Below are 24221 nucleotides of genomic sequence, written 5' to 3' on the forward strand. Positions count from 1 at the left end.
ATTAAGGTACAGATTTCGGCCCTGTCCATTTTCTTTCAGAAGGAATTGGCTTCTCTACCAGAAGTCTAGACTTTTGTGTAGGGAGTGCTGCAAATCCAACCTCCCTAGTGGCACCATGGGACCTTAACATGGTGTTACAGTTCCTTAAGTCTCACTGGTTTGAGCCTCTTCAAACCGTGGAATCAAAGTATCTCACTTGGAAAGTGGTTATGTTGTTGGCCTTGGCATCTGCAAGGCGGGTGTCTGAGTTGGCAGCTTTATCTCACAAAAGCCCCTATCTGATTTTCCATGTGGACAGAGCAGAGTTGCGGACTCATCCTCAATTTTTGCCTAAGGTGGTTTCCTCTTTTCATATGAACCAACCTATTGTGGTGTCTGTAGCTACAAGGGACCTGGTGGATTCAGAGTCCCTTGATGTGGTCAGGGCTTTGAAAATTTATGTAGCCAGAACGGCTAGGGTTAGGAAAACAGAGGCTCTTTTTGTCCTGTATGCAGCCAACAAGGTTGGTGCTCCTGCTTCTAAGCAGACTATTGCTCGCTGGATCTGTAACACGATTCAGCTGTGCGCCCGTCCCAGTGCGGACAATTCTGCAAGACTTGTATGTAGTTATTGCTTGCATAAGGGTTATGTTACAGTTTTGTTCAGTCTTTGACTGATGCTGTTCTGTTTCATACTGTTGACTGGTTCGTATATTCCAGGTTATACGGTGTGGATGGTGTGGGCTGGTGTGAATCTTGCCCTTGGATTAACAAAATCCTTTCCTCGTACTGTCCGTCTCCTCTGGGCACAGTTTCTCTAACTGAGGTCTGGAGGAGGGGCATAGAGGGAGGAGCCAGTGCACACCCATTCTAAAGTTTCTTTATAGTGCCCATGTCTCCTGCCGAGCCTGTCTATACCCCATGGTCCTTACGGAGTCCCCAGCAGCCTCTACGGACTAGGAGAAAAAGATTTACCGGTAGGTTTAAAATCTTATTTTATACATTTTCATGGGTATGATGGCCTCAATATTTTTATTTTAGTAAAACACAGTCACAAATTATATTTTTCTTATACAACTGGTTTTCATTAGTTGAATGTTTGAACAGTGAGCAAAGGCTGCATGACAAAGTGTGGTTCTCAAGTACACAAAGCAGGTCGTGTTCTCAAGATTTCTGTCTGTGGAAACAGTTCTGATCATTTCTGACCAAGTACAATAGATTGCAATTAATTATTTAAATTGAACTATTATGGTACCACACATTTTAAAACCAAGCTTTTCTCTCATCTGCCAGCTCCAAATTCAGCAGCAAGATAAAGTATGTATCCAGCTTAGCAGAGCTCAGAGAGTTGATTCCAATGGAGTATGTGCAGATTCCAGAAAGTATTATCAAGTAAGTCCAACAGAACAGCAAGAAATCTCAAAGGATCTTGTTTTCAAAGTTAAATATTTAATCCTAGACATTGTGACAGAATAAGAAGTCACTTAGGGGTCTATTTACTAAGCCTTGGATGGATATAAAGTCAACGGAGATAAAGTACCAGCCAATCGGCTCCTGTCATTTTTCAAACACAGCCTGTGGCATGACAGTTAGGAGCCGATTGGCTGGTACTTTATCTCCAGCGACTTTATCTCCATCCAAGGCTTAGTAAAAAGACCCCTTAGGGGGAAATTCAATTAGCCGTGGTAATTTACTGTGATAAATGATCCCCCGGGCTTATTCAGTTAGTCCCCGAAGTCAGCCCGCAGGCAGCACTTAATGGGGATTTCTATTTGGGTCTGAACAGACACATAAAGAAATCCCAGATAAATAGCCTGTTTTCGGGCGCCACGACCATGTTAATATATCAAAGATGGCGCTCACAGAATCAGATCCGAATGGCACGTGGAGGGGGTAAAAAAAGGAGAAACTTATTAGACAACAGTCTTGATGATAACAGCGCGTCATGCATCACCCAAAAGAGTACCGGTGTAAACCACACCCAGTGGTAAATGAGGAGGAAAACTCACTTTGGATCTGGTCGCAAAATGGGATACATGTAAGGGCTAAAAACAGGATGCAATCAAGCGCATCAGTAAATAGTATGTAACCCCTAAAAACACATTTAGTGTAATACTATATCAATACCATAAAGACATATACTTAATCATACTCACCCTTTATAGCATGAAAACCTAATAATGGTGTCCGAGTCACCTCAGTTTCTTCAATTTCGAGACAAAATGAGGTTCCTTAATTCCAAAGCAGAGCTGATCTCCTGTTGCTGTGGACTCAACAGGGAAAACAGCAGTAGTCCTACTGATGTCCAAAAGAATAGGCACGTGCAGTGAGGCAGTGGTGTCAGAAGGGGGGTGCGGCCCAAAATGCCGCCTTCTCCACACTTGCAGCACCCGGCTTCTGTCATATAGCAGCAACTGACAGTGCGGGCACTATTATTATTATTATTTTTTATTATTATTATTATCCTTTACTTATATTGCGCCACAAGCAGTGGATCAAGTAGAAAAGTTTTCTTAGAAAATTCTGTGTGCACATGCCGAAGGCGCGCGCACCAAAAATGGGTGTGGCCACATGCCACATGGGGCGTGGCCAATGAAGATGGAGGAGTGATACACATGAACTGAACATTTAAAAAAAGAATTTTCCACAGGACTTTCTGATATTCCTTTTTCTTGAACTGTTCTTTTTTTTTTAAATTGAGCCCTGTGTTATCCTCATGCGTAGTACAGTTTCTACCTATCTGGTGATAGGTAGAACTCTGTAATAATTTTAATGATGGTTACTATTGAAATTTATGTGTTACAGTCCATAGGTTTTACATAGGATTTTGTGTGATTTTATTGTTCTCAATGTAAACAGTCAAATCCAAAAATTGACTTACTGCTTTGGAAGGTTAGCTTAATGTTCTTTTCATTATTCAAATATTTACAGAAGTTGTACAATGAGACATGGTCTCTCTTCCATTTGATTAAGACATTGTCGCTATAAGGTGCCTTGAACAGAGAGACGTTTTTAGTGTTTGGGATCTGGGACTCGTTATATCAAACTTTTTATCACATTTTTGCCTTTTTAACGGTTATTTTACCTGGACAATAGTTATACATAGAGGATATGTGTATTTAATTATGCAAGAGAAATATGGATCCTTGATGTTGGGGAGTGAACTTAACTGTTTTAATCAAAATATGTAGTAAGTGGAGTGTAGTTCAGAATACTGCTGTAACTGGGGAGAAGAATAGTACAATACACCAACTAGTTACTAGCATATATCCAGGCCTGTAATACAATGGACAATAGTTTTTTTTCGGTGCAGACACCACCTGTGTATTACTTGATATGGCATCCAAGAAACAGCAGACAATGATGAATACAAAGGATGCTGGCATTACTGTACACCCCCTTCAGTGGCTCTGAGACTCAGAGGATGACTTGTTAAAGCAACCTCCATTCCCTTAAAACTTGGACACCATTCCCTTACTAAGGATTTTGAGGAGTATGATATTGAACTTCGATAAGTTAAATCCAAGCTCTGCAGTCTTACACTTAGATAACCTGGAGTGTGCAATGGTGTCCCTAAACTAGTTCTCAGACCATTCAAGTTCATTGTGCAACAGATACACTACAGTTACTACTAGATGTACTGCATGGAAAATAGCCACTTATCAATGGAAATTACCATTCCAGTGAGCAAGAATCAAATGCAAAAAAAAATAATAATAATAACAGATAATAGATGCAAAGGGAAAAAGTGAACTTGACCTATTCCTTCTTTGGGAAACCCTAGGTCTGCACCATAAGTATCTGCTACATGTCACCACCATCCCTACTGCAGTGGCAAAGATGGTAGTGCGCTGGAATGCAATGCCTGGTAATAGAAACAATGCATGTAAGACCCAATGACCAAATTGCCGCCCCATGTTCTGGGAATAACCAATTACATAGACAAACAATTTTTTGGGCTAACATTTATAACTTCTCAACATCCAAGTTACACTCATTTTCATGCTGGCCTGGTTTGCTTAGAAACATTTGTTTGTCTCTAATGTATTTACTCTATTACAGCCTCTATAGTTACACTTAGCTAATGACTTAATATACAATTTATTACAAACAGAGAATACATTTTTTAAATGATTGATCATATATCCTGCTGTTTGGGTAGGGTATAAAGACATTAGGGGATTGTGTAGTTGGTACAACAGTCTCAACCAAACTAAAAGTCTAAAGTTGTGTCCACATATCAATGTGCTATTGAGTGTTGTCCTAGAAGAAGACCAACTTGTTATGCACTTACAGGACTGTCCCCACTTATCTTTGCTGCTAGCCACGGTAAACGCAAGTTGTTTCCTGTGACTAGTATGTCCATAAACATGCATATGCACTGCACACATACTTGTGACCCATAGGGTCGCATGGTGCATGCACTCCTGCAAATGGGTAGCACACAGACGTGGCAAGTCACAGTGGTACATAGATTATTATTGCTAACAAGTGTTCTTTCACTTTCATTTTTTGTGAAAAGTTTATTCCTTAGTGTAGAAAAGTATGATAGTAGAGAACTAATGTGCTTTGGGTTGGCCTCCCCACACACCCCAACCCCTTGCACTTGTGATATCAAGGTGTCATCATGGAAGATAATGCTTAGACCTGGAAGCTGAGCTCCGGTAGTGTCCTAAGGACATGCGGGTGGCTCTCCAGGCTGCAGGGTGCTATTCCAGGTATCTTGGGGTGAGCTATGTTGCCACCTCTTTGCTGTTGCGTCATGGATGGCAACACTGATCACACATTCCTATTTACAGTCCAGGTGTAGGATATCACAGAAATGGAGTTAACAACAAGAGGTCCACTACATTCTTAGACAGCAAGCTATGTGGTATATGACTCACTTCTTAATTTGTAGCTTAGATTTATTTCAGTTTATTAAAAATAAAGCAAACACAGAATTTTGAATTATGATGTAAGACAAGCAAGATCTTACTTCCAGTATGAAAACTTTGTTTTAATTTAGTTACTTAAACTAAATAAAGGCTTTATTATTTCAGAATGACTCATATTTCATTCTCACGCTTTATATAAGCACAATAGCAGGTGCATATATGTGAATACAGGCGTGGAATGATCTTTTCGAGACAAACCTCCTGCAAAATATGAAAACTTACATATAGTGTTCTTTTGAACGCCTTTGTTCTGAAGAATGATTAGATCGTCCCCAGAATTTACATTAAAATTACAAAGGATAAGTACCACTTGTCCTCCACAGCGATTTGCACCAGTACAAAAAACTACAAAACGACGTTTTCCCCACTGATCCAGATGACTTGCGCATATTCAGGGGCAAAGGGGCATGGGAAGCCAGCGGAGAAGGGTGAGTTTCCTCTTTCAAATGATGTGGTTCCCTTAGCAGTTTATTTCTGCTGCTCTGTTGTGATCACAACACAATATCACCTTGTGCTTATGTTTCCCACATATCTCTCCCATCCTGACACAAACATACATAGGGTCACCCTTGTGTCAATGAGGGTCGTCCCCTCTTTCAAACAATATCCAAGCCTCCCCCCCGCCCACAACGGCCATCTAACTGCCAGGATCCGGTGTCAGTTTGGTGACTGGCGGTCACACAAAGCCAACCCCCACCATATTATTTTAGCATATTATAAGAAAATACCAATCATGAACCACAAAGTATTTATACAGTGGTGTTTGTAAAATAGATAAGTAGAAATCACATTTGATTTTAGTTCACTTTCTAGAAATGTCAATAAAAATTTTTTTTTTGGGGATATTTAGGTTCAATTTTATTTGACATGTTAGACAAATAGCATTTTCTAAAGCTACAATGTGTTCAGATTAAAAAACAGCTATAATGTGTGTGGGTACTGCATAAAAAAATCAGTGATATTGATGTTGGAATGTGACCAGCACAAATGTTGAAAAATGGCCACAGCACACAAATGAAACATCCCACAGGGGTGAAGGGGTTAAAACATCCTACTCAAGCAAATAACCCATAACTAAATATAGTTATATTGTTGAGAAATCAGAGTTTCTGTCATGCACAAGGCACTCTAAGGCAAAACACTAAGACAAGAACAACATGGAGTCAGTGTTATAAATCACAATAAGCAGTAAAGTGCACTGACATTTATACAATTTCTACATTATGAAAGTCTTTGGAAAAACAAGATTGTAAAAAAAAACAAATAAAAAATGGCAATGACCTTTTCCTATATTTATCTGGCAACATTTTTGTGCTATGAATACTGAGCTCGGTTAAGAAGCCTTACATAAACAAGACATTGGGTGCCTAAAATGTTATCAGTAGTTTCTGCTAAAGTGTTATCAGCATATGGCTGGCTAAAAAGATAAACAGTTTCCTATTGTGACATGTATGGTATCTTGTTTAGCCACCCATAAGTAATGTCCAATGTAACTTTTCCATTACATATGACTGCGATTTTTTGATCCATCTTGTGTCCTATTAACTACACTAGCTCTTCATATTGTCACCGACAAGGATGAATTCTGCAGTGTGTTAGACATGTGTGATATTGTTTGAGACCACAATTCAGCAGTTTATGCTGTGATATTCAGCCTGAATGTCACAGTATTAACTGCTGAATTGTGGTTGAATGATTCAGGAATCATTTTAAGAATATATGGCCTGTGATGATCAGTGATACGGATTACAGTAAGTCTTGACAGGGTAGCTCTAAATAGGGAAGTAGTGGGAAATGGCACAGGTGAATATACTTACGTGTGTGCAACCACAAACCTACTTGATTTTACAAAAAAAAAAAATGTATCCCTAGCGTCCTACCTTATTTACGTGACACCCCCCCACTCAATCACTTTTCTCTTGGAAGGTATGAAGAAGCAAGATGTTTTCCAAGGAACATCAGGTAAATGTTAGCAGCCCAAATATGGCATATACCTTACACTAACTGCCTCACGTATGCAGATTGTGTTTTTATTCTCTGCAGCTGGAATACCTAGCTATACCTGCATGCTATGCAAACAGGCATTCATACTGCAAGGTATTGATGCTGAGACTGGCTTTCAAAAAGAGTATCTACATTGGTTTCAATAAAATGTAACCTTGGCTTTCTCTATCTGGCTGCAGCTTGCTTTAACATTGTGGGATAACAGGATACACTGTTTCCTTTTCCGTTAGCATGTTTCCTACTTTCCTGCTGTTATTTGCTAAGTCCCCCCCTGGTAAATCAGGCTTGTTACTGAAAATCTTATTGTACAGTTTCTAATTGTGTTATCTGATGCAAATACATATTAAATAAGTTCTTATTGATAGCGTCAGAAGTGGAGCAGAATAACTTATTAATCATGTCACATTATGGTCACAGGCTTTTTCCATAGCATCAAAGGGGCCTCATCAATGTGTCCGAAAATAAATAATTACTCTAGCTGCTCATAACAGCAGTGAGAAAACATATTTGGGCTAATGTATACAGTGGGGCAGCTGACTGACTGCAGCAAGAAATGTATCTCTTTGTGAGTCAGTTAAGGTCTCCTATACACATTGCCATATCATGCATGTACATTGCACCCTTTTAAGTGCCGACTTGGTCTTCCTGAAGCATATTCTGCAAGTACCGACTTGGTTTTCCTAAAGCATATTCTGCAGAAATAAAAAAACAGACAAAAAATTGTTAAAAACAGAATCTAATTTTGTTTTAGATAAAATACTGCTTATTTGACACTGAAGTATGTATTATGTAATGCATAACAGCAGTGCATATCGCACATTATGCCAAGTTACCCTCTCCATATCCTTAAAATAGGTAACAATGTATCAAAATGGGAAAAAAAGGCATGTATAGCTGCATTTTCTCATGTGTTTAGTTTAAAGACAAAATAAGGTTGGGCTATTATATCTGACTCTATATCTTCATTCCCTACAGCACAATACAATAATAAATGTACACAGCAACCGTGTACAATATGTATAAATGCTCCAAATCTGATTTGGCTTTGTTTGGCTCTGCTTATGTCATGCTTGCTTCTTTCCCTGTTTTTCTTTTTGGTTACCTCAAATAAATAATTACTAATGCAGACTGGATGAAGAACTGAATGAAAATGAATCAGCCAAGTAAGAAACGAATAGTTGTCCACACATTGTTTTGTATATGTGTGCTTACTTGTTAAGTGTGCATGTTGTGAAATAAAGGCCAGTCACAAACCACAAAATCTGCAAGAGCGTAATACATTCTTATTACCACGAATGTCTCTGCATCGTGTATAACAAGGAGCAAGCATATTACCACTTGTGCTGTAGCCACAAGCACTTGGCATGGTGTTTTGTAGATCTGGTTGGAAATGTACAATGTGGAAACAATATAAATATGGCACTACACTAGCCATCCTACTACCACTCTAGTAGACCCCATTCTTCTCTCTCTCTCTCTCTCTCTCTCTCTCATATATATATATATATATATATATATAAAATCACCAAAGTTGGCGGCACTCCAGGACTTCATGCAGACAAAGAACAGAGGGTGGTCTTCAGTATGCCAAATGTCGGGATCCCGGCGCACAGTATACCGGCGCCGGGATCCCGACACCCGGCATACCGATAGCTATTCTCCCTCATGGGGGTCCACGACCCCCCTGGAGGGAGAATAAAATAGCGTGGTGCGCGTAGCGCGCCACCGTGCCCGCAGCGAGCCCGCAAGGGGCTCCTTTGCGCTCGCCACACTGTCGGTATGCCAGCGGTCAGGCTCCCGGCGCCGGTATGCTGGTCGCCGGGAGCCCGGCCGCCGGTATACCATACTACACCCAGAACAGAGAGCAACCCTGTCTTGTGTTTCTACGTTTCGGTTTATTTCAACCTTCATCAGGAATAACACATAATGCAAGCATGTCATACATTTATACACAAACTGACACCACATGTGCAGCTCTGCTCCACCCCAGAACAAATTACCAGAGATGTAATCACACTAGGACAAACCTGTCCAGGTGAGCATGAATGTAGCAATTAGTGCTCCCATCACCATGGAAACCCCATGCACAGAAATGTATTACACATTATTGAATCAATGCCGCTCTTAAAACATAGAAACAATGTACAACTTTAGTTACTCAAACTGATACAATATTCAGTAAAAAAACGAATCCAAAATTTCACCAAAAAAATATGTTCTCATAAAAAACACGTAAAAGCTAAAGTTTCATTTAAACCATGCGGGGATATAGTATTTAAGCGATGAATCCACTGTACTTCTTTCTGTAGTAAAATTTTAGCTCTGTCACCCCCTCTCTTACTAACTGGGACATGATCTAACATCTTGTAGCGTAGTGAGGACACATTATGTTGAAACTGTTTGAAGTATTTTGCTACAGTTTGAAGTGTTTTGTCAAGAATCTTCTCCTCAAAAGCCTGTTTAATACCCGACGTGGCCGGCAGTGCAAAAGGGAGAGGAGGAAAGAATACCAAGCTGAAGAAGTGATGTACAACCTTTCATCTCGAGTTTTGACTGAATCAGAAAAGAAAGTTTTATCTAAAGGACTGAACTTTGTGCCTACTACTTTTCACAGCACTTATGACAGTAAAGTGGATTTAAGCCGCTTCAATCAGCAATTACGGCTAAGATAATATTTTGATTAGAAGGATGTGGTGAGTTCGGATGTAATTGACTGTCCAGTTCGTGTTATGTCCCAGTTTGACCCACATTCTAATAATGCGCCATTAGAAGTTTTTCTAAGACTCTTTCTAATTGTATTGACACGTGCAAATTAAATACTAATGTTCACATGCAAAATCTGTCTAAGGTGGAGCGTTTAGCTTTGAAAAAAGTGTCTTCCTATACTGATATCACTGTGCACCTTGCCGATAAGGGGGGTGGCATAGTAATACAGGATTTAACTGATTATAAGGCTGAAGTGTATCGTCAATTGCAGGATAGTACTGTCTATATGAAATTGCCATGTGATCCCACTAAGGAATATATTAAGGAATTGAGTAATGTACTTGGGGATGCTGTTATGAAAGGAATTGTCTCCCAATACACCATGACAGCATTATTGAATAATGCTCCACGGGTCCCGGTATTGTATACTATTCCTAAGTTGCTTAAGGACTCTTTGCGACCTCCGCCCCGACCGATAAATGCTGCCAGGGATTCACTCTATACATAGGTCTCCAAGTACATTGACCATTATCTACAGCCGGTTATTCAAAGTGAGACTACATACCTTAAAGATACAACTACGTTCTTAAATAAATTGAGAGAATTTGGTACTATTTTGGAGCAATGCTGGTTATGTCAGAGGCGGATTAAGTGGGGAGCCCAGGGGATACGTTACCGCGGGACTCCCAGTTCTCAGGGGCCCCCATGTCCCTGTAATTGATTGCACCGGTCGCCAGCCTGTTGCCGCACTGTGGCAGAGGTAGGCTGCAAAAACATAGTCAATTACGCAGCGCACATCACTACGGTAACACCCGCCCGACACCCTCCCCACCCACAGTCACCTGTCCAGTCCTCATACCATGCTGCCTATGAATGTCAGCATCTCCTGATGCCCGGTGCAGCGCACCCGCACTACACTGCGCCCATCCCCCCCTTCCTCACCTGCTATATCCCAGGCGTGACAGTAGCCGCAGCGTGACAATGATAGCGGCAGGAGGAGGCACAATCTGCAGCACTGCCGGCTCCACACACGAGGAAGCTGACACTGAGACAGTGTGGTAAGTGTCAGCGTACATTTACTAATTTATTTTCACTCTCATTAAATCTCATCCCCCCTCCCCCTCTCTTTCACCGCTCTCTCTACCTCTCCTTCTCTCTCTCGCACTCCCTCCCTCTCTCTTTCTTTCTCCCTCCTTCACTCTACCTCTCCCTCATTCTTTGTCCCTCTCCCTCCTTCTCTCTTCCTCTCCGTCCCCCTCTCTCACTCACTTTCTTTCTTTCTGCCTTTCCCTCCCCCTCTCTTCCTCTCTCTATCCCTCTCTCCCTCAGCTTCTCCTCTGTCCGTCTCTCTCTTTCTCTCCCCCCCCCCCTCTTCCTCTCACTCCTTCTCACTTTCTCTCTCCCTCCGTTCCCCTCTCTCTCTCTCTCGGTGGTCGAGGTGGTGTGTGGGTGGAGGTTAAGGTGGTGCCCCGTGGGTCCCCAGAAATGTCAGTGAATATATATATATATATATATATATAAAATATAATCAGCAGTGCGGGAGGCATGCACGGGACTGGCATTCAATTCAAATAACTGGTCAAAAACAGTCTCCTTCACAATCAACGTTTCGGTATTATTAACCTTTGCCAGGATCCAGGGGCATCTCTAGAGAGGAGGGGACCTGTGTGCAGACTCCGTGTGTGTGCCCCCTCCTCTTCCATAGCCGTCGCGCCGCTGCTAGCACTCTGAGCGCTGCAAGAGTCCACAGCGCATGCGGAGTACTCCGAAAAATGGCTACAGCGCCATTTTATCGGAGTCCTGCGCATGCGCTGTAGACTTTGGCACTGTGCCAGAGTCTCTAGTGCTCAGTGCGCTAGCAGCAGCGCAATGGCTACGGGAGAGGAGGGGGCCCACACACAGTCAGCGATGGACTCCGGAAAGGTAAGTATAGGAGAAATGGGTGCAGTGTGGGGCCCCCCTGGACTCAGGGGCCCGTGTGCACCGCACACACTGCATCCATTATAGAAACGCCAATGCCAGGATCCTAACGAAGGTTAATAATACCGAAATGTTGATTGTGAAGGAGACTCTTGTGTCCAGTTATTTGAATTGAATGCCAGCCTAGTGCGTACCACCAGCACTGCTTATATATTCCTAGGTTGAGAGATACGACATATATATGTTAGTACTTAGGGGCTGCCATGTCTTCAGTACCCGGGACCCCTGGATCCTTAATCCGGCTCTGGGTTATGTACAGCTGACGTCAGTTTATATACCAGCATCCCACACACCAGGGGGTTAAATGGAGTTAAAGCATTGATCATGAAAAATCCTTGTTATGTAGAACCAGAAATTGAATTTTTCATGTCTTTAAACTATCTGACTTTGTATAGAAATTATTTTCTATTTAATAATGAATTTTACAAACAGACCCAGGGGAGTGCAATGGGTTCTTGCGCTGCTCCGGCGTATGCAAATTAATTTATGTTTGAGATTGAAAACAGGATGTTTTTTACTGCTGAGAACTATAGGTCACAAATTGCTCTATACACACGCTATATCGATGACGTGTTTATACTTTGGACAGGTACACAAAAGGAGTTTATTTCAATTATGGAACATGTAAATTGTCTAGATGATGACATTAAGTTAACATTTAATATTCAGGCGATATTCTTAGATGTGATGATCACAAGAAAAGAGGGACATTTGATTACCTCCATTTACCACAAACCCCCTGATGTGAATAGTTTACTATTATCTTCTAGTCATCATCCTGTAGCTTTAAAAAAAATGGGCTACCTTTCTCTCAGTTTTTGAGAGTACATTGCATCTGTAGTGATTTAATTGATGAACAGGTTCAGATGGACGAAATGACAAAGAATTTTTTGCAACGAGGTTATTCTAACAGAACACTGCAACAGGCAGGATTAAGGGCTCTGGACAGGGTTTCTAATAATAAAGCGGATCAGTCCATGATTTATGTTATTTATTATACAACAGCATACCTCCCAACTCTCCGATTTTCGCGGGACAGTCCCGTTTTTTGGGGACTGTCCCACCCGCGGGCAGCAATGTCCGTGGGGGGGGGGGGGGCAGTTGGGAGGTGCCTGCCATCGCTGCGCTGCTTAGCAGAGCAGCGGTGAATAGACGCTGTGTGCACGCGCACAGCGTCTATTCACTGGAAACAGAGGGAGAGGGGACATGCCAGCGGCTCACATAGTGCTAGGCATGCCCCCTCAGTGACAGAAATGGGGGGCGTGGCTCGCGATCGCATCGCTCCCGCAAAGCCATGCCCCCTTTTCCACAGGCCATGTCCCCTTTCAAAATCGGGCATGGCTTCGCCGTGCGAATGTCCCACTTTATGTGGAATCAAAGTTGGGAGGTATGCAACAGCAAATCAGAGGTTAACATCTACTGCTAAACGGATCTGGCCAATTATTCAGTGTGATCCCGATTTGCCTTCGCTGTCAAAAAGAGCCCTTCTTCCATGTTATAAAGGGGGGAGAAGTGTTAGGGACCTTGTAGTTCACACTGATATTTCTCGGTATCCTTCTGATCTGAATACTACTTTTCTTAGATGTACAGGTTGTACTACATGTACTTCTCTTCAAATGGGAGATCATATTAGACATCCTTACAGGTAGTAAAATCAAGATCAAACATGTTCTTACTTGTACGAGCAAACTTATAGTTTCTTGTATACGCTGCCCCTGTGACCTTTATTATATAGGAAAAACTACCTGTCAATTTAAGGAACGTATGTCTAAGCATAGAAGTGCTATTAAACTGGCTTCTGAGGGGAAGATTGTTGACCAGCCTGTAACAAAACACTTCAAACAATTTCAGCATAATGTGTCCTCACTACGCTACAAGATGTTAGATCATGTCCCCTTTATTAAGAGAGGGGGTGACAGGGCTAAAATTTGACTACAGAAAGAAGTACAGTGGATTCACCATTTAAATACTGTATCCCCGCATGGTTTAAACGAAACTTTACCTTTTACGTGTTTTTTATGAGAACACTTTTTGGTGCATTTTTGGATGAGTTTTTTACTGAATATTGGCCCTCATTCCGAGTTGTTCGCTCGGTAAAAATCTTCGCATCGCAGCGATTTTCCGCTTAATGTGCATGCGCAATGTTCGCACTGCGACTGCGCCAAGTAAATTTGCTATGCAGTTAGGAATTTTACTCACGGCTTTTTCATCGTTCTGGCGATCGTAATGTGATTGACAGGAAATGGGTGTTACTGGGCGGAAACAGGCCGTTTTATGGGCATGTGGGAAAAAACGCTACCGTTTCCGGAAAAAACGCAGGAGTGGCCGGAGAAACGGAGGAGTGTCTGGGCGAACGCTGGGTGTGTTTGTGACGTCAAACCAGGAACGACAAGCACTGAACTGATCGCAGATGCCGAGTAAGTCTGGAGCTACTCAGAAACTGCTACGAGGTGTGTAATCGCAATATTGCGAATACATCGTTCGCAATTTTAAGATGCTAAGATTCACTCCCAGTAGGCGGCGGCTTAGCATGAGCAAATCTGCTAAAATTCACTTGCGAGCGAACAACTCGGAATGACCTCCCTTGTATCAGTTTGTGTAACTAAAGTTGTACATTGTTTCTATGTTTTGAGAGCTGCATTGATTCAATAATGTGTAATACATTTCTGTGCATGGGGTTTCAATGGTGATGGGAGCACTAATTTCTAGATTCATGCTCACCTGGACAGGTTTGTCCTAGTATGATTACGTCTCTGGTAATTTGTTCTGGGGTGGAGCAGAGCTGCACATGTGGTGTCAGTTTGTGTATAAATGTATGACATGCTTGCATTGTGTGTTATTCCTGATGAAGGTTGAAATAAACCGAAACGTAGAAACACAAGACAGGGTTGCTCTCTGTTCTTTGTCTGCCAACTTTGGTGACTATATCGCTATGTTTGGAGTGGTGGAGGGCACCGGGCAAGCTGAACACATTTGATGCAGGGGTGCCGAGTAAACCATTAGCTATATATATATATATATATATATAATTTATTTATTAAAAAAACAAAACAAAAAAAGTCCTTTTAGGGGTAGATAAAAACTTGGTGACCGCCCCCCTCCACCCAAAAATGGGATCACTATGGTATGCCGGCGGTCGGGCTCCTGGCGACCAGCATACCGGCGCCGGGAGCCCAACCGCCGGCTTACCGACAATGTGGCGAGCGCAAATAAGCCCCTTGCGGGCTCGCTGCGCTCGCCACGCTACAGGCACGCTATTTTATTCTCCCTCCAGGAGGGTCGTGGACCCCCACGAAGGAGAATAAGTGTCGGTATGCCGGCTGTCCGGATTCCGGCGCCGGTATACTGTGCGCCGGGATCCCGTCAGTCGGCATACTGAAGACCACCCCCCAAAAACAGCCCCATCCTGTACATCGGGAAAAGTCTCTGCTAAATGAACCTACAGTATGTAAACTATGATATCTTGTTTATAAAAGCCGTGGCTCAAAGTCTGCATTTTGCATGTAGAAACATAACTCTTCCTCCACCCAATTCTTCCCATTAGGAAGTATTTTGCATTTCTCCTAAATAACCTATATTGTGTTTTTGCCATGTTATCTCATCCTATGACACAGTAAGGTGAAATGCCAATTATTTATTGTATAGGACATAAACTAGTATCTTATAGATATGTTCTTGAAACCATAAACTGCCAGAATAGTTATCGCAGAGATAAAAGCACACAGGAAAAAGCAAAGTATTTCCTGGGGAGTTTTTTTTTATTTTTTAACTCAATTGCTTAAGTAGTACAGATTTGCATATAATAGATCTTGCATAATGCTGTACATCAAACCTCATATACACCTTCATTTAAAACAAATCTAGATGATCATTACTGTAGACAATGGCCGAGATTGTGTTGTAACATGTTCCTTCACTCTCATCTTCATCAGTCACAGAATACTAAATGAATCTTATACTATATTTTATTCTTCCCCTAAAAGCCTTTGTATATAGAAATATATGGTGAAGAAGAAGGTAAAAATGATTTTTTTATTTATAATTGCACGAAATATCCTTTTTGGCTTTAATAAAGGCCTTAATGCCAGTACCCAATGACATTAACATCATTACTAATTCATTTGGCATATGTTTCTGAAGTCTCTAACACATACTGTACAATAACACTCCCTGTCTAGCTGATGACTAGTGTCTTTGGTGTTCTGTAGAGCTACAGTATATCCTCCACCCTGTTACTGCTTTCTCCAAGTCATTTATTTTGTCATAGGCTGTTTCCAGATATTGTATACATGATCATACATTGCATGATTTTTCCATAATGACATCATATTTTAAAAAGAGGACGACATCTTAAAATATGTGCATGGAACTTCGTTTTTCTTCTGTAGGATTATTTAATAGCAGTGTGGTTAAAACCTACAGTCTTTATCCTCCCACGTCATAATGCCTTCCTTGTTTCCACCCTTTTTTATCTGGAAAAAATAAATACATTAAAAGTTTATGTTTTACCATACGCCACCCTTGTTATAAAACCAGCTCTTACCTGTCTTTTAAGCTGGTGTTTTAAAGAGAGAAGGCTACAGGCTCCCTAGAAGTCGCCATCACCCTATTGCTCTGAGAAATCCTGCAGCTTTAGAACCTGAAAATAGTGAAACCCTAACAGGAATAGAGGCGAGCAGCTTATATGAGTTGGCAGGAGGGGAGTCTGGGGTGTGCCCGCAATAACGGAACTTATTAAGCAATCTTTGTGGTGCTGTAAAATAAACTGACAATTGTCCTGAATAAGAAATATAAATATGGTATTTATCCTTTGGATTTGATGAATGATACAAATAAAAAAAAATAAAAAATGCACCAAAAGTGTAACAAAGGGAAGTTACAAAATAAGAAATGAAAAAAAACTTTGTTTTGTAATTGCATAGAACTCAAGTACAAATACTTTTGTACAATATACAATAGGTGGGAGGCTAGGCACACCCTGACCTTTAACCATCTTCAGGCTACCTCCCCGCCCTTCTTTGCTTACTTTTCTCCTGGCTGCACCTCAGAAGTAAGACAGTAGCAGACAGGGAATGTATTGGGAAAAGTTTCATTTTATTATCTTTGCATTAGCTATAATCAGACTAATTCTATTTTCTCTAGAATTTTTTTTTTTTTTTTACAAAAAAATGAATTTAAAATTCCAATACAAATGACCAAAGATACATTATATTAATTCTTACCTTATCACTATATATAATGTAGCAGAAGAGGTAGACATGTAAAAATGGGTGGTCTTCAGTATGCCGAATGTCGGGATCCCGGCGCACAGTATACCGGCGCCGGAATCCCGACACCTGGCATACTGACAGCTATTCTCCCTCGTGGGGGTCCACGACCCCCCTGGAGGGAGAATAAAGTAGTGTGGCGCGCGTAGCGCGTCACCGCGCCCGCAACGTGGCGAGTGCAGCGAGCCCGCAAGGGGCTCCTTTGCGCTTGCCCCGCTGTCGGTATGCCGGCGGTCGGGCTCCCGGCGCCGGTATGCTGGTTGCCGGGAGCCTGAGCGCCGGCATACCGTACTACACCCGTAAAAATGACAGGTTTATCAAAGTCCAATTAGACTGTGAAAATAAAAGTGAGTCGTTGGAGCCTGTAGCTTGTGACCATTCCTGTAATGACTGTAATACATGTGGGAATACAGTAGGTATGACTTGTAAGCTGACGTCACACACATTAATATGTCCATGCAATCCATGATTGAAAAATTAAAATTATGAAATGTAACTGACCAAAGTGTTAAGAACATTGATTGGTCAGGTTGTCTGTGTTTTATATTTGTATTGGTAATTTAAAAACATTTTAAGTATGCTGGATACTACTGTACAATTAGACTGTCATTGCATAACAATAATAAATTCATTTGGCATCCACCTTGATTCCTCTAATACTGTGTATACTGTCAGTAGCACTCCCTGATGAGTAATGCTCTGGTGTAGGTTGTTATTTCCTCTATCATGTAGGTGGTGGAAAATATTTGTTAAACGGACAAGCAACATGATTGCTGAGTAATTAAACCCTTTCAGGTTAGGTCCAGCCCTGTTTCTGACATAATTAGTGACATACCTGATCATCTATATCTACGTTATTCATCCAGAAACATATCTCTGGAGGTGTGGTCGGCTTAAGTACAGATTGTTATCACTGACACTGTATATACAATTCTGTGCCACCCTCAATTAGTATCATGATCACATATTATACACATGTAATTGCACATTAACACAATTGTACTACCAGCAAATATCTACTGTATATACTGTATTAAATCATGGGTGATTTATGCTTAATGTTTTAAAATTTAGCAAAATATTTTTTATGAGCAAATTTACACATTGTATTCTCATAGACACCAATGAGCCATTTACTCTTATTAGTCTAACATTGAAGGATGCAGTCTGCTTTAGTTTAGAACACAAAAGAGGCAGATGTATTAACCTGGAGAAGGCATAAGGAAACCAGTGATAAATGCAAAGTGATAAACGCACCAGCCAATCAGCTCCTGTTAATTTACATATTGGAGCTGGTGCATTTATCACCTTGTATTTATCACTGGTTTATCACTTCCTTATGCCTTCTCCAGGTTAATACATCTGCCCCATAATGTGCTATATGCAGGCTTGGACTGGCCGACAGGGGTGCAGGGGAAACCACGGGTGGCCCCCACTGCCTGGGGGCCCACCTCCTGCTCCAAGGATCAGGTTCCAGTGGAGACTTTGGCAACAACTCGATCCGGATTTTGGCATTCTGCATCGCTATCTATGTTAGGATGCCAGCATCAGAATTCCGAGCAGTTTTGGAATGCTGACATCAGCTTTCCGACCGCCGGGATACCACATGCCTTAATGTCTCATAAGTCACCCCTGCCTGAACTTCCTCTTTCCCTTACTTACCCTTGCACCTCTCATGCCCTCTGTTCTTCTTTAGCCCTGTAGTTTTCGCTCCCTCATTCCATGTCTCAGTCTCACCCCTGCACCTCACACTCACTCCCTCTATCACCCATGTACCTCACTCCCTCCTTCCATCTCTCACTTCCACCTTCCATCTCTCCCACTTCTTCACTCCTACCTTCTGTCTCCCCTGCACCTCGCTCCCACCTTCCATCTCACACCTCTTCTTCACTCCCACCTTCCATCCCCCACACCTGTACCTTGGTCCCACCTTCTATCTCCCCTACACCTTGCTCCCACCTTCCATGTCTCACATTTGTACCTTGCTCCGACCTTCTATCCCCCACACCTGAACTTCACTCCCACCTTCCATGTCTCACACCTGTACCTTGCTCTCACCTTCTATCCCCCACACCTGAACTTCACTCCCACCTTCCATGTCTCACATCTGTACCTTGCTCCGACCTTCTATCCCCCACACCTGAACTTCACTCCCACCTTCCATGTCTCACACCTGTACCTTGCTCTCACCTTCTATCCCCCACACCTGAACTTCACTCCCACCTTCCATGTCTCACATCTGTACCTTGCTCTGACCTTCTATCCCCCACACCTGAACTTCACTCCCACCTTCCATGTCTCAGACCTGTACCTTGCTCTCACCTTCTATCCCCCACACCTGAACTTCACTCCCACCTTCCATGTCTCCCACCTGTACCTTGGTCCCAGCTTCCATCTCCCCTGCACCTCACTCCTACTTTCCATGTCTCACACCTGCACCTCGCTCCCTCAGATTAATTCCCCCTAGTACAGGGATCCCCCTTCCTCTCAGACACATTATCTCCCTTAGCACAGAATAGCCCCCTCCTCCCAATATAGAAGATTCTCCCATCCTCCTGAGACAGTTCTCCCCCTATCAGCCAGTACAGCTCACACACAGAACCTTCTCCTGGTATGCGGTGTCCGCTCCATTGGCCGGTTAGGAATCACGGCGGTCAGTGTCACAATGGGAGTCGGGAAGAGATCGTACCCGAACATTGTGACTACATAGTGTGTATTATGTGGAATTAGTCAGCAAGTGCTGGACAGGGCTGGTTTTATATTAAATATTCTGACTGGGCATGTGGGGTTGCCCAACATCAGGGTGTGCCTGTGCACACATGCCATCCACTGTGTGCATTCCTATGCCCTCTCCCCCATAGCAGAGCAATTAGCACCCGAGCCATCACTCCCCATGTGTCTCTGCCTCATGCCCTACCCCCCTACAGTGTTATCAGCTGCTCCTACACCCCCTTGCCTCCCCAATAGTCATATTCCCCTGTGCCCACACTTTCCATAGTTCTCCCCCTCATAGCAGTGTCATTACCCCCCTTCCCCCACTCCCCAAAGGTCTTCCACATAGCAGTGTCATTACCCCCCTTCCCCCACTCCTCATATGTCTCCCCCCATAGTAGTGTCATTACCCCCTTCCCCCACTCCCCATAGGTCTCCCACATAGCAGTGTCATTACCCCCCTTCCCCCACTCCCCAAAGGTCTTCCACATAGCAGTGTCATTACCCCCCTTCCCCCATTCCTTACAAGTCTCCCCCATAGCAGTGTCATTAACCCCCTTGCCCCACTCCTATGTCTCCCCCCATAGTAGTGTCATTACCCCCTTCCCCCACTCCTCATAGGTCTCCCCCCATAGCAGTGTCCTTACCCACCTTCCCCCACTCCCCATAGGTTTCCCACTCCTCATAGGTCTGCCCCAATAGCAGTGTCATTAACCCCCTTCTCCCACTCCTCATAGGTCTCCCCCCATAGCAGTGTCATTACCCCCCTTCCCCCACTCCTTACAAGTCTCCCCCCATAGCAGTGTCATTACCCCCCTTCCCCCACTCCTCATAGGTCTCCCCCCATAGCAGTGTCATTAACCCCCTTCCCCCACTTCTCATAGGTCTCTCCCCCCATAGCAGCATCATTACCTCCCTTCCCCCACTCCTCATAGGTCTCTCCCCCATAGTAGTGTCATTACCCCCTTCCCCCACTCCTCATAGGTCTCCCCCCATAGCAGTGTCCTTACCCACCTTCCCCCACTCCCCATAGGTTTCCCACTCCTCATAGGTCTGCCCCCATAGCAGTGTCATTAACCCCCTTCCCCCACTCCTCATAGGTCTCCCCCCATAGCAGTGTCATTACCCCCCTTCCCCCACTCCTTACAAGTCTCCCCCCATAGCAGTGTCATTACCCCCCTTCCCCCACTCCTCATAGGTCTCCCCCCATAGCAGTGTCATTAACCCCCTTCACCCACTTCTCATAGGTCTCTCCCCCCATAGCAGCGTCATTACCTCCCTTCCCCCACTCCTCATAGGTCTCTCCCCCATAGTAGTGTCATTACCCCCTTCCCCCACTCCTCATAGGTCTCCCCCCATAGCAGTGTCCTTACCCACCTTCCCCCACTCCCCATAGGTTTCCCACTCCTCATAGGTCTGCCCCCATAGCAGTGTCATTAACCCCTTTCCCCCACTTCTCATAGGTCTCCCCCCATAGCAGTGTCATTACCCCCCTTCCCCCACTCCTTACAAGTCTCCCCCCATAGCAGTGTCATTACCCCCCTTCCCCCACTCCTCATAGGTCTCCCCCCATAGCAGTATCATTAACCCCCTTCCCCCACTTCTCATAGGTCTCTCCCCCCATAGCAGCATCATTACCTCCCTTCCCCCACTCCTCATAGGTCTCTCCCCCATAGTAGTGTCATTACCCCCTTCCCCCACTCCTCATAGGTCTCCCACATAGCAGTGTCATTACCCCCCTTCCCCCACTCCTCATAGGTCTCCCCCCCCATAGTAGTGTCATTACCACCTTCCCCCACTCCCCATAGGTCTCCCACTCCCACATAGCAGTGTCATTAACCCCCTTCCCCCACTCCTCATAGGTCTCCCGTAAGTCCCCCGTTAACCCATCCATATCTTTCCTTTGTGCTGTGATGTTGCAGTGCTGGCAGGGTCCTGGCTCTGCAGGCTCAGTGCCTGGCTTCCTCTGCAGCTGCCATCTGTGCTCAGCCACAGGGTTGGTTTTAAATCGGAGTGGGAGAAGGGACCTTCTGACGTCACTAGGGGAGGAGACACATCGCCAGGGTAGAAGCTACGGCCAAACAGGGTACCCGAAAAGTACACTCGCCACGCTTCGGGCTCGGTGGCTCGCTTCGCTCGCCACCTGATTACTAAAGGTAATAGTTGGTGGCGTGGATAGTAGAGGAACTATCCCGCTGGCCTAGCTCATCCCCCTTGTGTCGTGGCTCCTCCCCTTGACGTAAAAGGTCCCTTAGGCCACTTGAATCTAGCATCAACCGCCCTAGGCATTTGCCTATAATGCCTATTGGCTAGGGCCGGCTCTGGATGAGAGTCTGTTACTGCCGGTGTCCGTCAGCACCGCACTGCACTAGTGATCAGACTAGTGTCCGGCAACACCGCACTTGCAATCAGACTCAAAATAAACGACAGCTCCCAGCAGCCCTTGCTGTTTGGAGTTCCCAGTGCTGTGCAGGGCTGACGGACACCGGTGCCGCGCTGGCAGTAATAGTAGACTCTCACCAGGTACAGTCCGACAGTACTACTCTTCTACCCTTTAGCCATGGGTGGCACCGCCAAGCGGCGCCCCCTCCTTGCCTGGTGCCCCTGGCGAGTGCCATCCTGGCCAATGGGTAGATACACCCCTGTGAAGGGGCCCAGATGTTGCACTCTCTAATGGTTAGTCAAACCAATGAGGTGGCAGGCCACACCCCCTCTGCAGACTGGCCACACCCCTAAACATGGGACTCTGCCACTGCATCCCCCCGGTGGGCCCTACATGCCCCAGTCCGACACTGGCTATATCTAATATGTTACTAAAGTTTTTTTTTTTATTGATATATGTTTATAGACCATAAAACCCTTTTAGCTTCTGTGCAAGATGGTTTAAATACAATAAAAATGTTTCTTGTGTGTTGCACAATTAGATTACCAGCATAATGAATAACTTCAACACACGCAGTAGTCAACATACACTTCATTGGCGTATTGCAAGCTAAAAGAGGCAAATTAATATTTAAGCTAAAATTCAGTGACAAGCACTGAGACCCCTGCTCGTACTTGCACCACTAAAATGACAAAAAGACACAAAACTACTTTGTAATGGTCAGATCTGTATATAAAAAGTTACAAATGCGAGTGGCCGCAGCTATTCCGCTCACTATGTTTTGTTATGCTTAATCTGTGACTTTGTACATACAGTATATTATACCAATTCCTTTGTGTCAAAAGTAGAAACCGATCATCCCTTATACACTGTAGTGGCTTTGTGTATTGATAACATACAACCAAGTAGTTCCAGATTCAGTTTGGGGGGTGGGGTGTGATGGCTATCAGTGCAGTCTCACAGCCCAGCACACAGCAGCAGACTCTGCTCTCTCCCTGCCCAATGTGTCATTGTGCTGCTAAATAGCAGCCAGCGGCAATGGGCGATTCTGGTGGTGTGTCTTGACAAAGGGGCTGACACTCCAAAACATTGATGTACCTATGTCTCTCGAGTGCCAGATCCGCCTTTGGAGTTGTATATATACAATTTATTTATTTTGGTAGCACTGGAGGTGACCAGGAATATGGACTTAGCCCTCCATGCCCCCTCCCCCAATAGGGATTGCACTGCTGTTAGACTGTTACCTCTTTTGTGTTATACAGTATAGTTTACCGTTTCTGTTCGGTTTTCTGCTGCTTCTTCAGTCTCGAGTCCGGTCCACACTCCCCAGTCAGTGATAGCACCACACTACCCGCTTGCACGGTGTCCCGGCCAGCTCCTCACTCAAGCTCTGGGTCGCAGTCGGATGTCACATGATGTCCACGGCCCAGAGCAGAGAGCACATAGATGGTCACAGAGGAGGAGCGAACGCCGCTGATATTGATAGACTTTACACTCGGCGGCTCCAGTTACTACAGCAGCTGAATAATGGGTACAGATGAAACAGGGGACAATGGAGGAAGTTTGCCCCTTTCAGGGCTGGAGTCCTGACTCCGTTGTCTCCGGCAGTTCCTACCCTGCTGTCCAGGACAATTGTTCGTCATGTGTCACACAACAAAGTAATTGTTTAATAGCCATTCCTTAATAATAACAAAGAAATTCAATTGTAGATGTTTGCACATACATGTAATTTCCTGAAAAACCCCAAACATAAGTCACATACTTTGCCACTTGTTGTGTTTTATTGCAACTAGAGCTGGCTGTTTGCCAATGGAGCCTGAAATGACTTCTCTGGAACAGGGGTAAGATTGCTTCTTAGTTACTGTCCTGCATGATGCCAGCAGCACTAAAGCCGGGTACACACTTCTACAATCACACTTTTGTTGCGATTCGTTGAAGTACCATTGTCACAAAAAGTCAACAGCTATTGCTGACCATCATCAGCTTCTTGCACATGTTCCTTTACTACAGTACCTGCAATAATACGGTCTTCTGGGTATTAAGGCGTCTTTCTTCTGGTTTACATCTGTTTGCAGTTGTTAGTGTGCATGCACAGTGTGAAAATACATTTTTACTTTTATGCTTAAAAAAGAGAGCTTGCATACATGTAGTACTCAAGAGGAAGCGTTCCCTTTACACGTTGTAATTTCCAGCTCATAGATACTCGCAACTAAATAAGATTACTACTCAGTACACTGCTTACTAATACTAGTA

At 43.8% G+C, this 24221-nt stretch overlaps 1 protein-coding gene across 12 annotated transcripts in view; it reads left to right on the forward strand.

Annotated features, from left to right (window-relative positions):
* Window positions 1-24221, forward strand: part of PRUNE2 (prune homolog 2 with BCH domain) — a 553043-nt gene that overhangs the window by 527103 nt on the left and 1719 nt on the right. For 2 of the 12 annotated variants that reach the window (XM_063913835.1, XM_063913845.1), the window contains 4 exons: window positions 1273-1371; window positions 6843-6878; window positions 8048-8083; window positions 23762-23809. The exons of 1 other annotated variant lie outside the window; for it this stretch is intronic. In XM_063913835.1, coding sequence (XP_063769905.1) covers window positions 1273-1371; window positions 6843-6878; window positions 8048-8083; window positions 23762-23809 — 219 coding nt within the window. Of the gene's footprint in view, window positions 1-1272; window positions 1372-6842; window positions 6879-8047; window positions 8084-15589; window positions 15624-23761; window positions 23810-24221 lie in introns of all 12 variants that reach the window. 9 more of the 12 variants (XR_010171909.1, XR_010171914.1, XM_063913838.1 and 6 more) reach the window with 9 other exon arrangements.

Source organism: Pseudophryne corroboree, chromosome 1 (genome assembly GCF_028390025.1).
Source record: "Pseudophryne corroboree isolate aPseCor3 chromosome 1, aPseCor3.hap2, whole genome shotgun sequence".
In the NCBI taxonomy this organism is placed as follows: Eukaryota; Metazoa; Chordata; class Amphibia; order Anura; family Myobatrachidae; genus Pseudophryne; species Pseudophryne corroboree.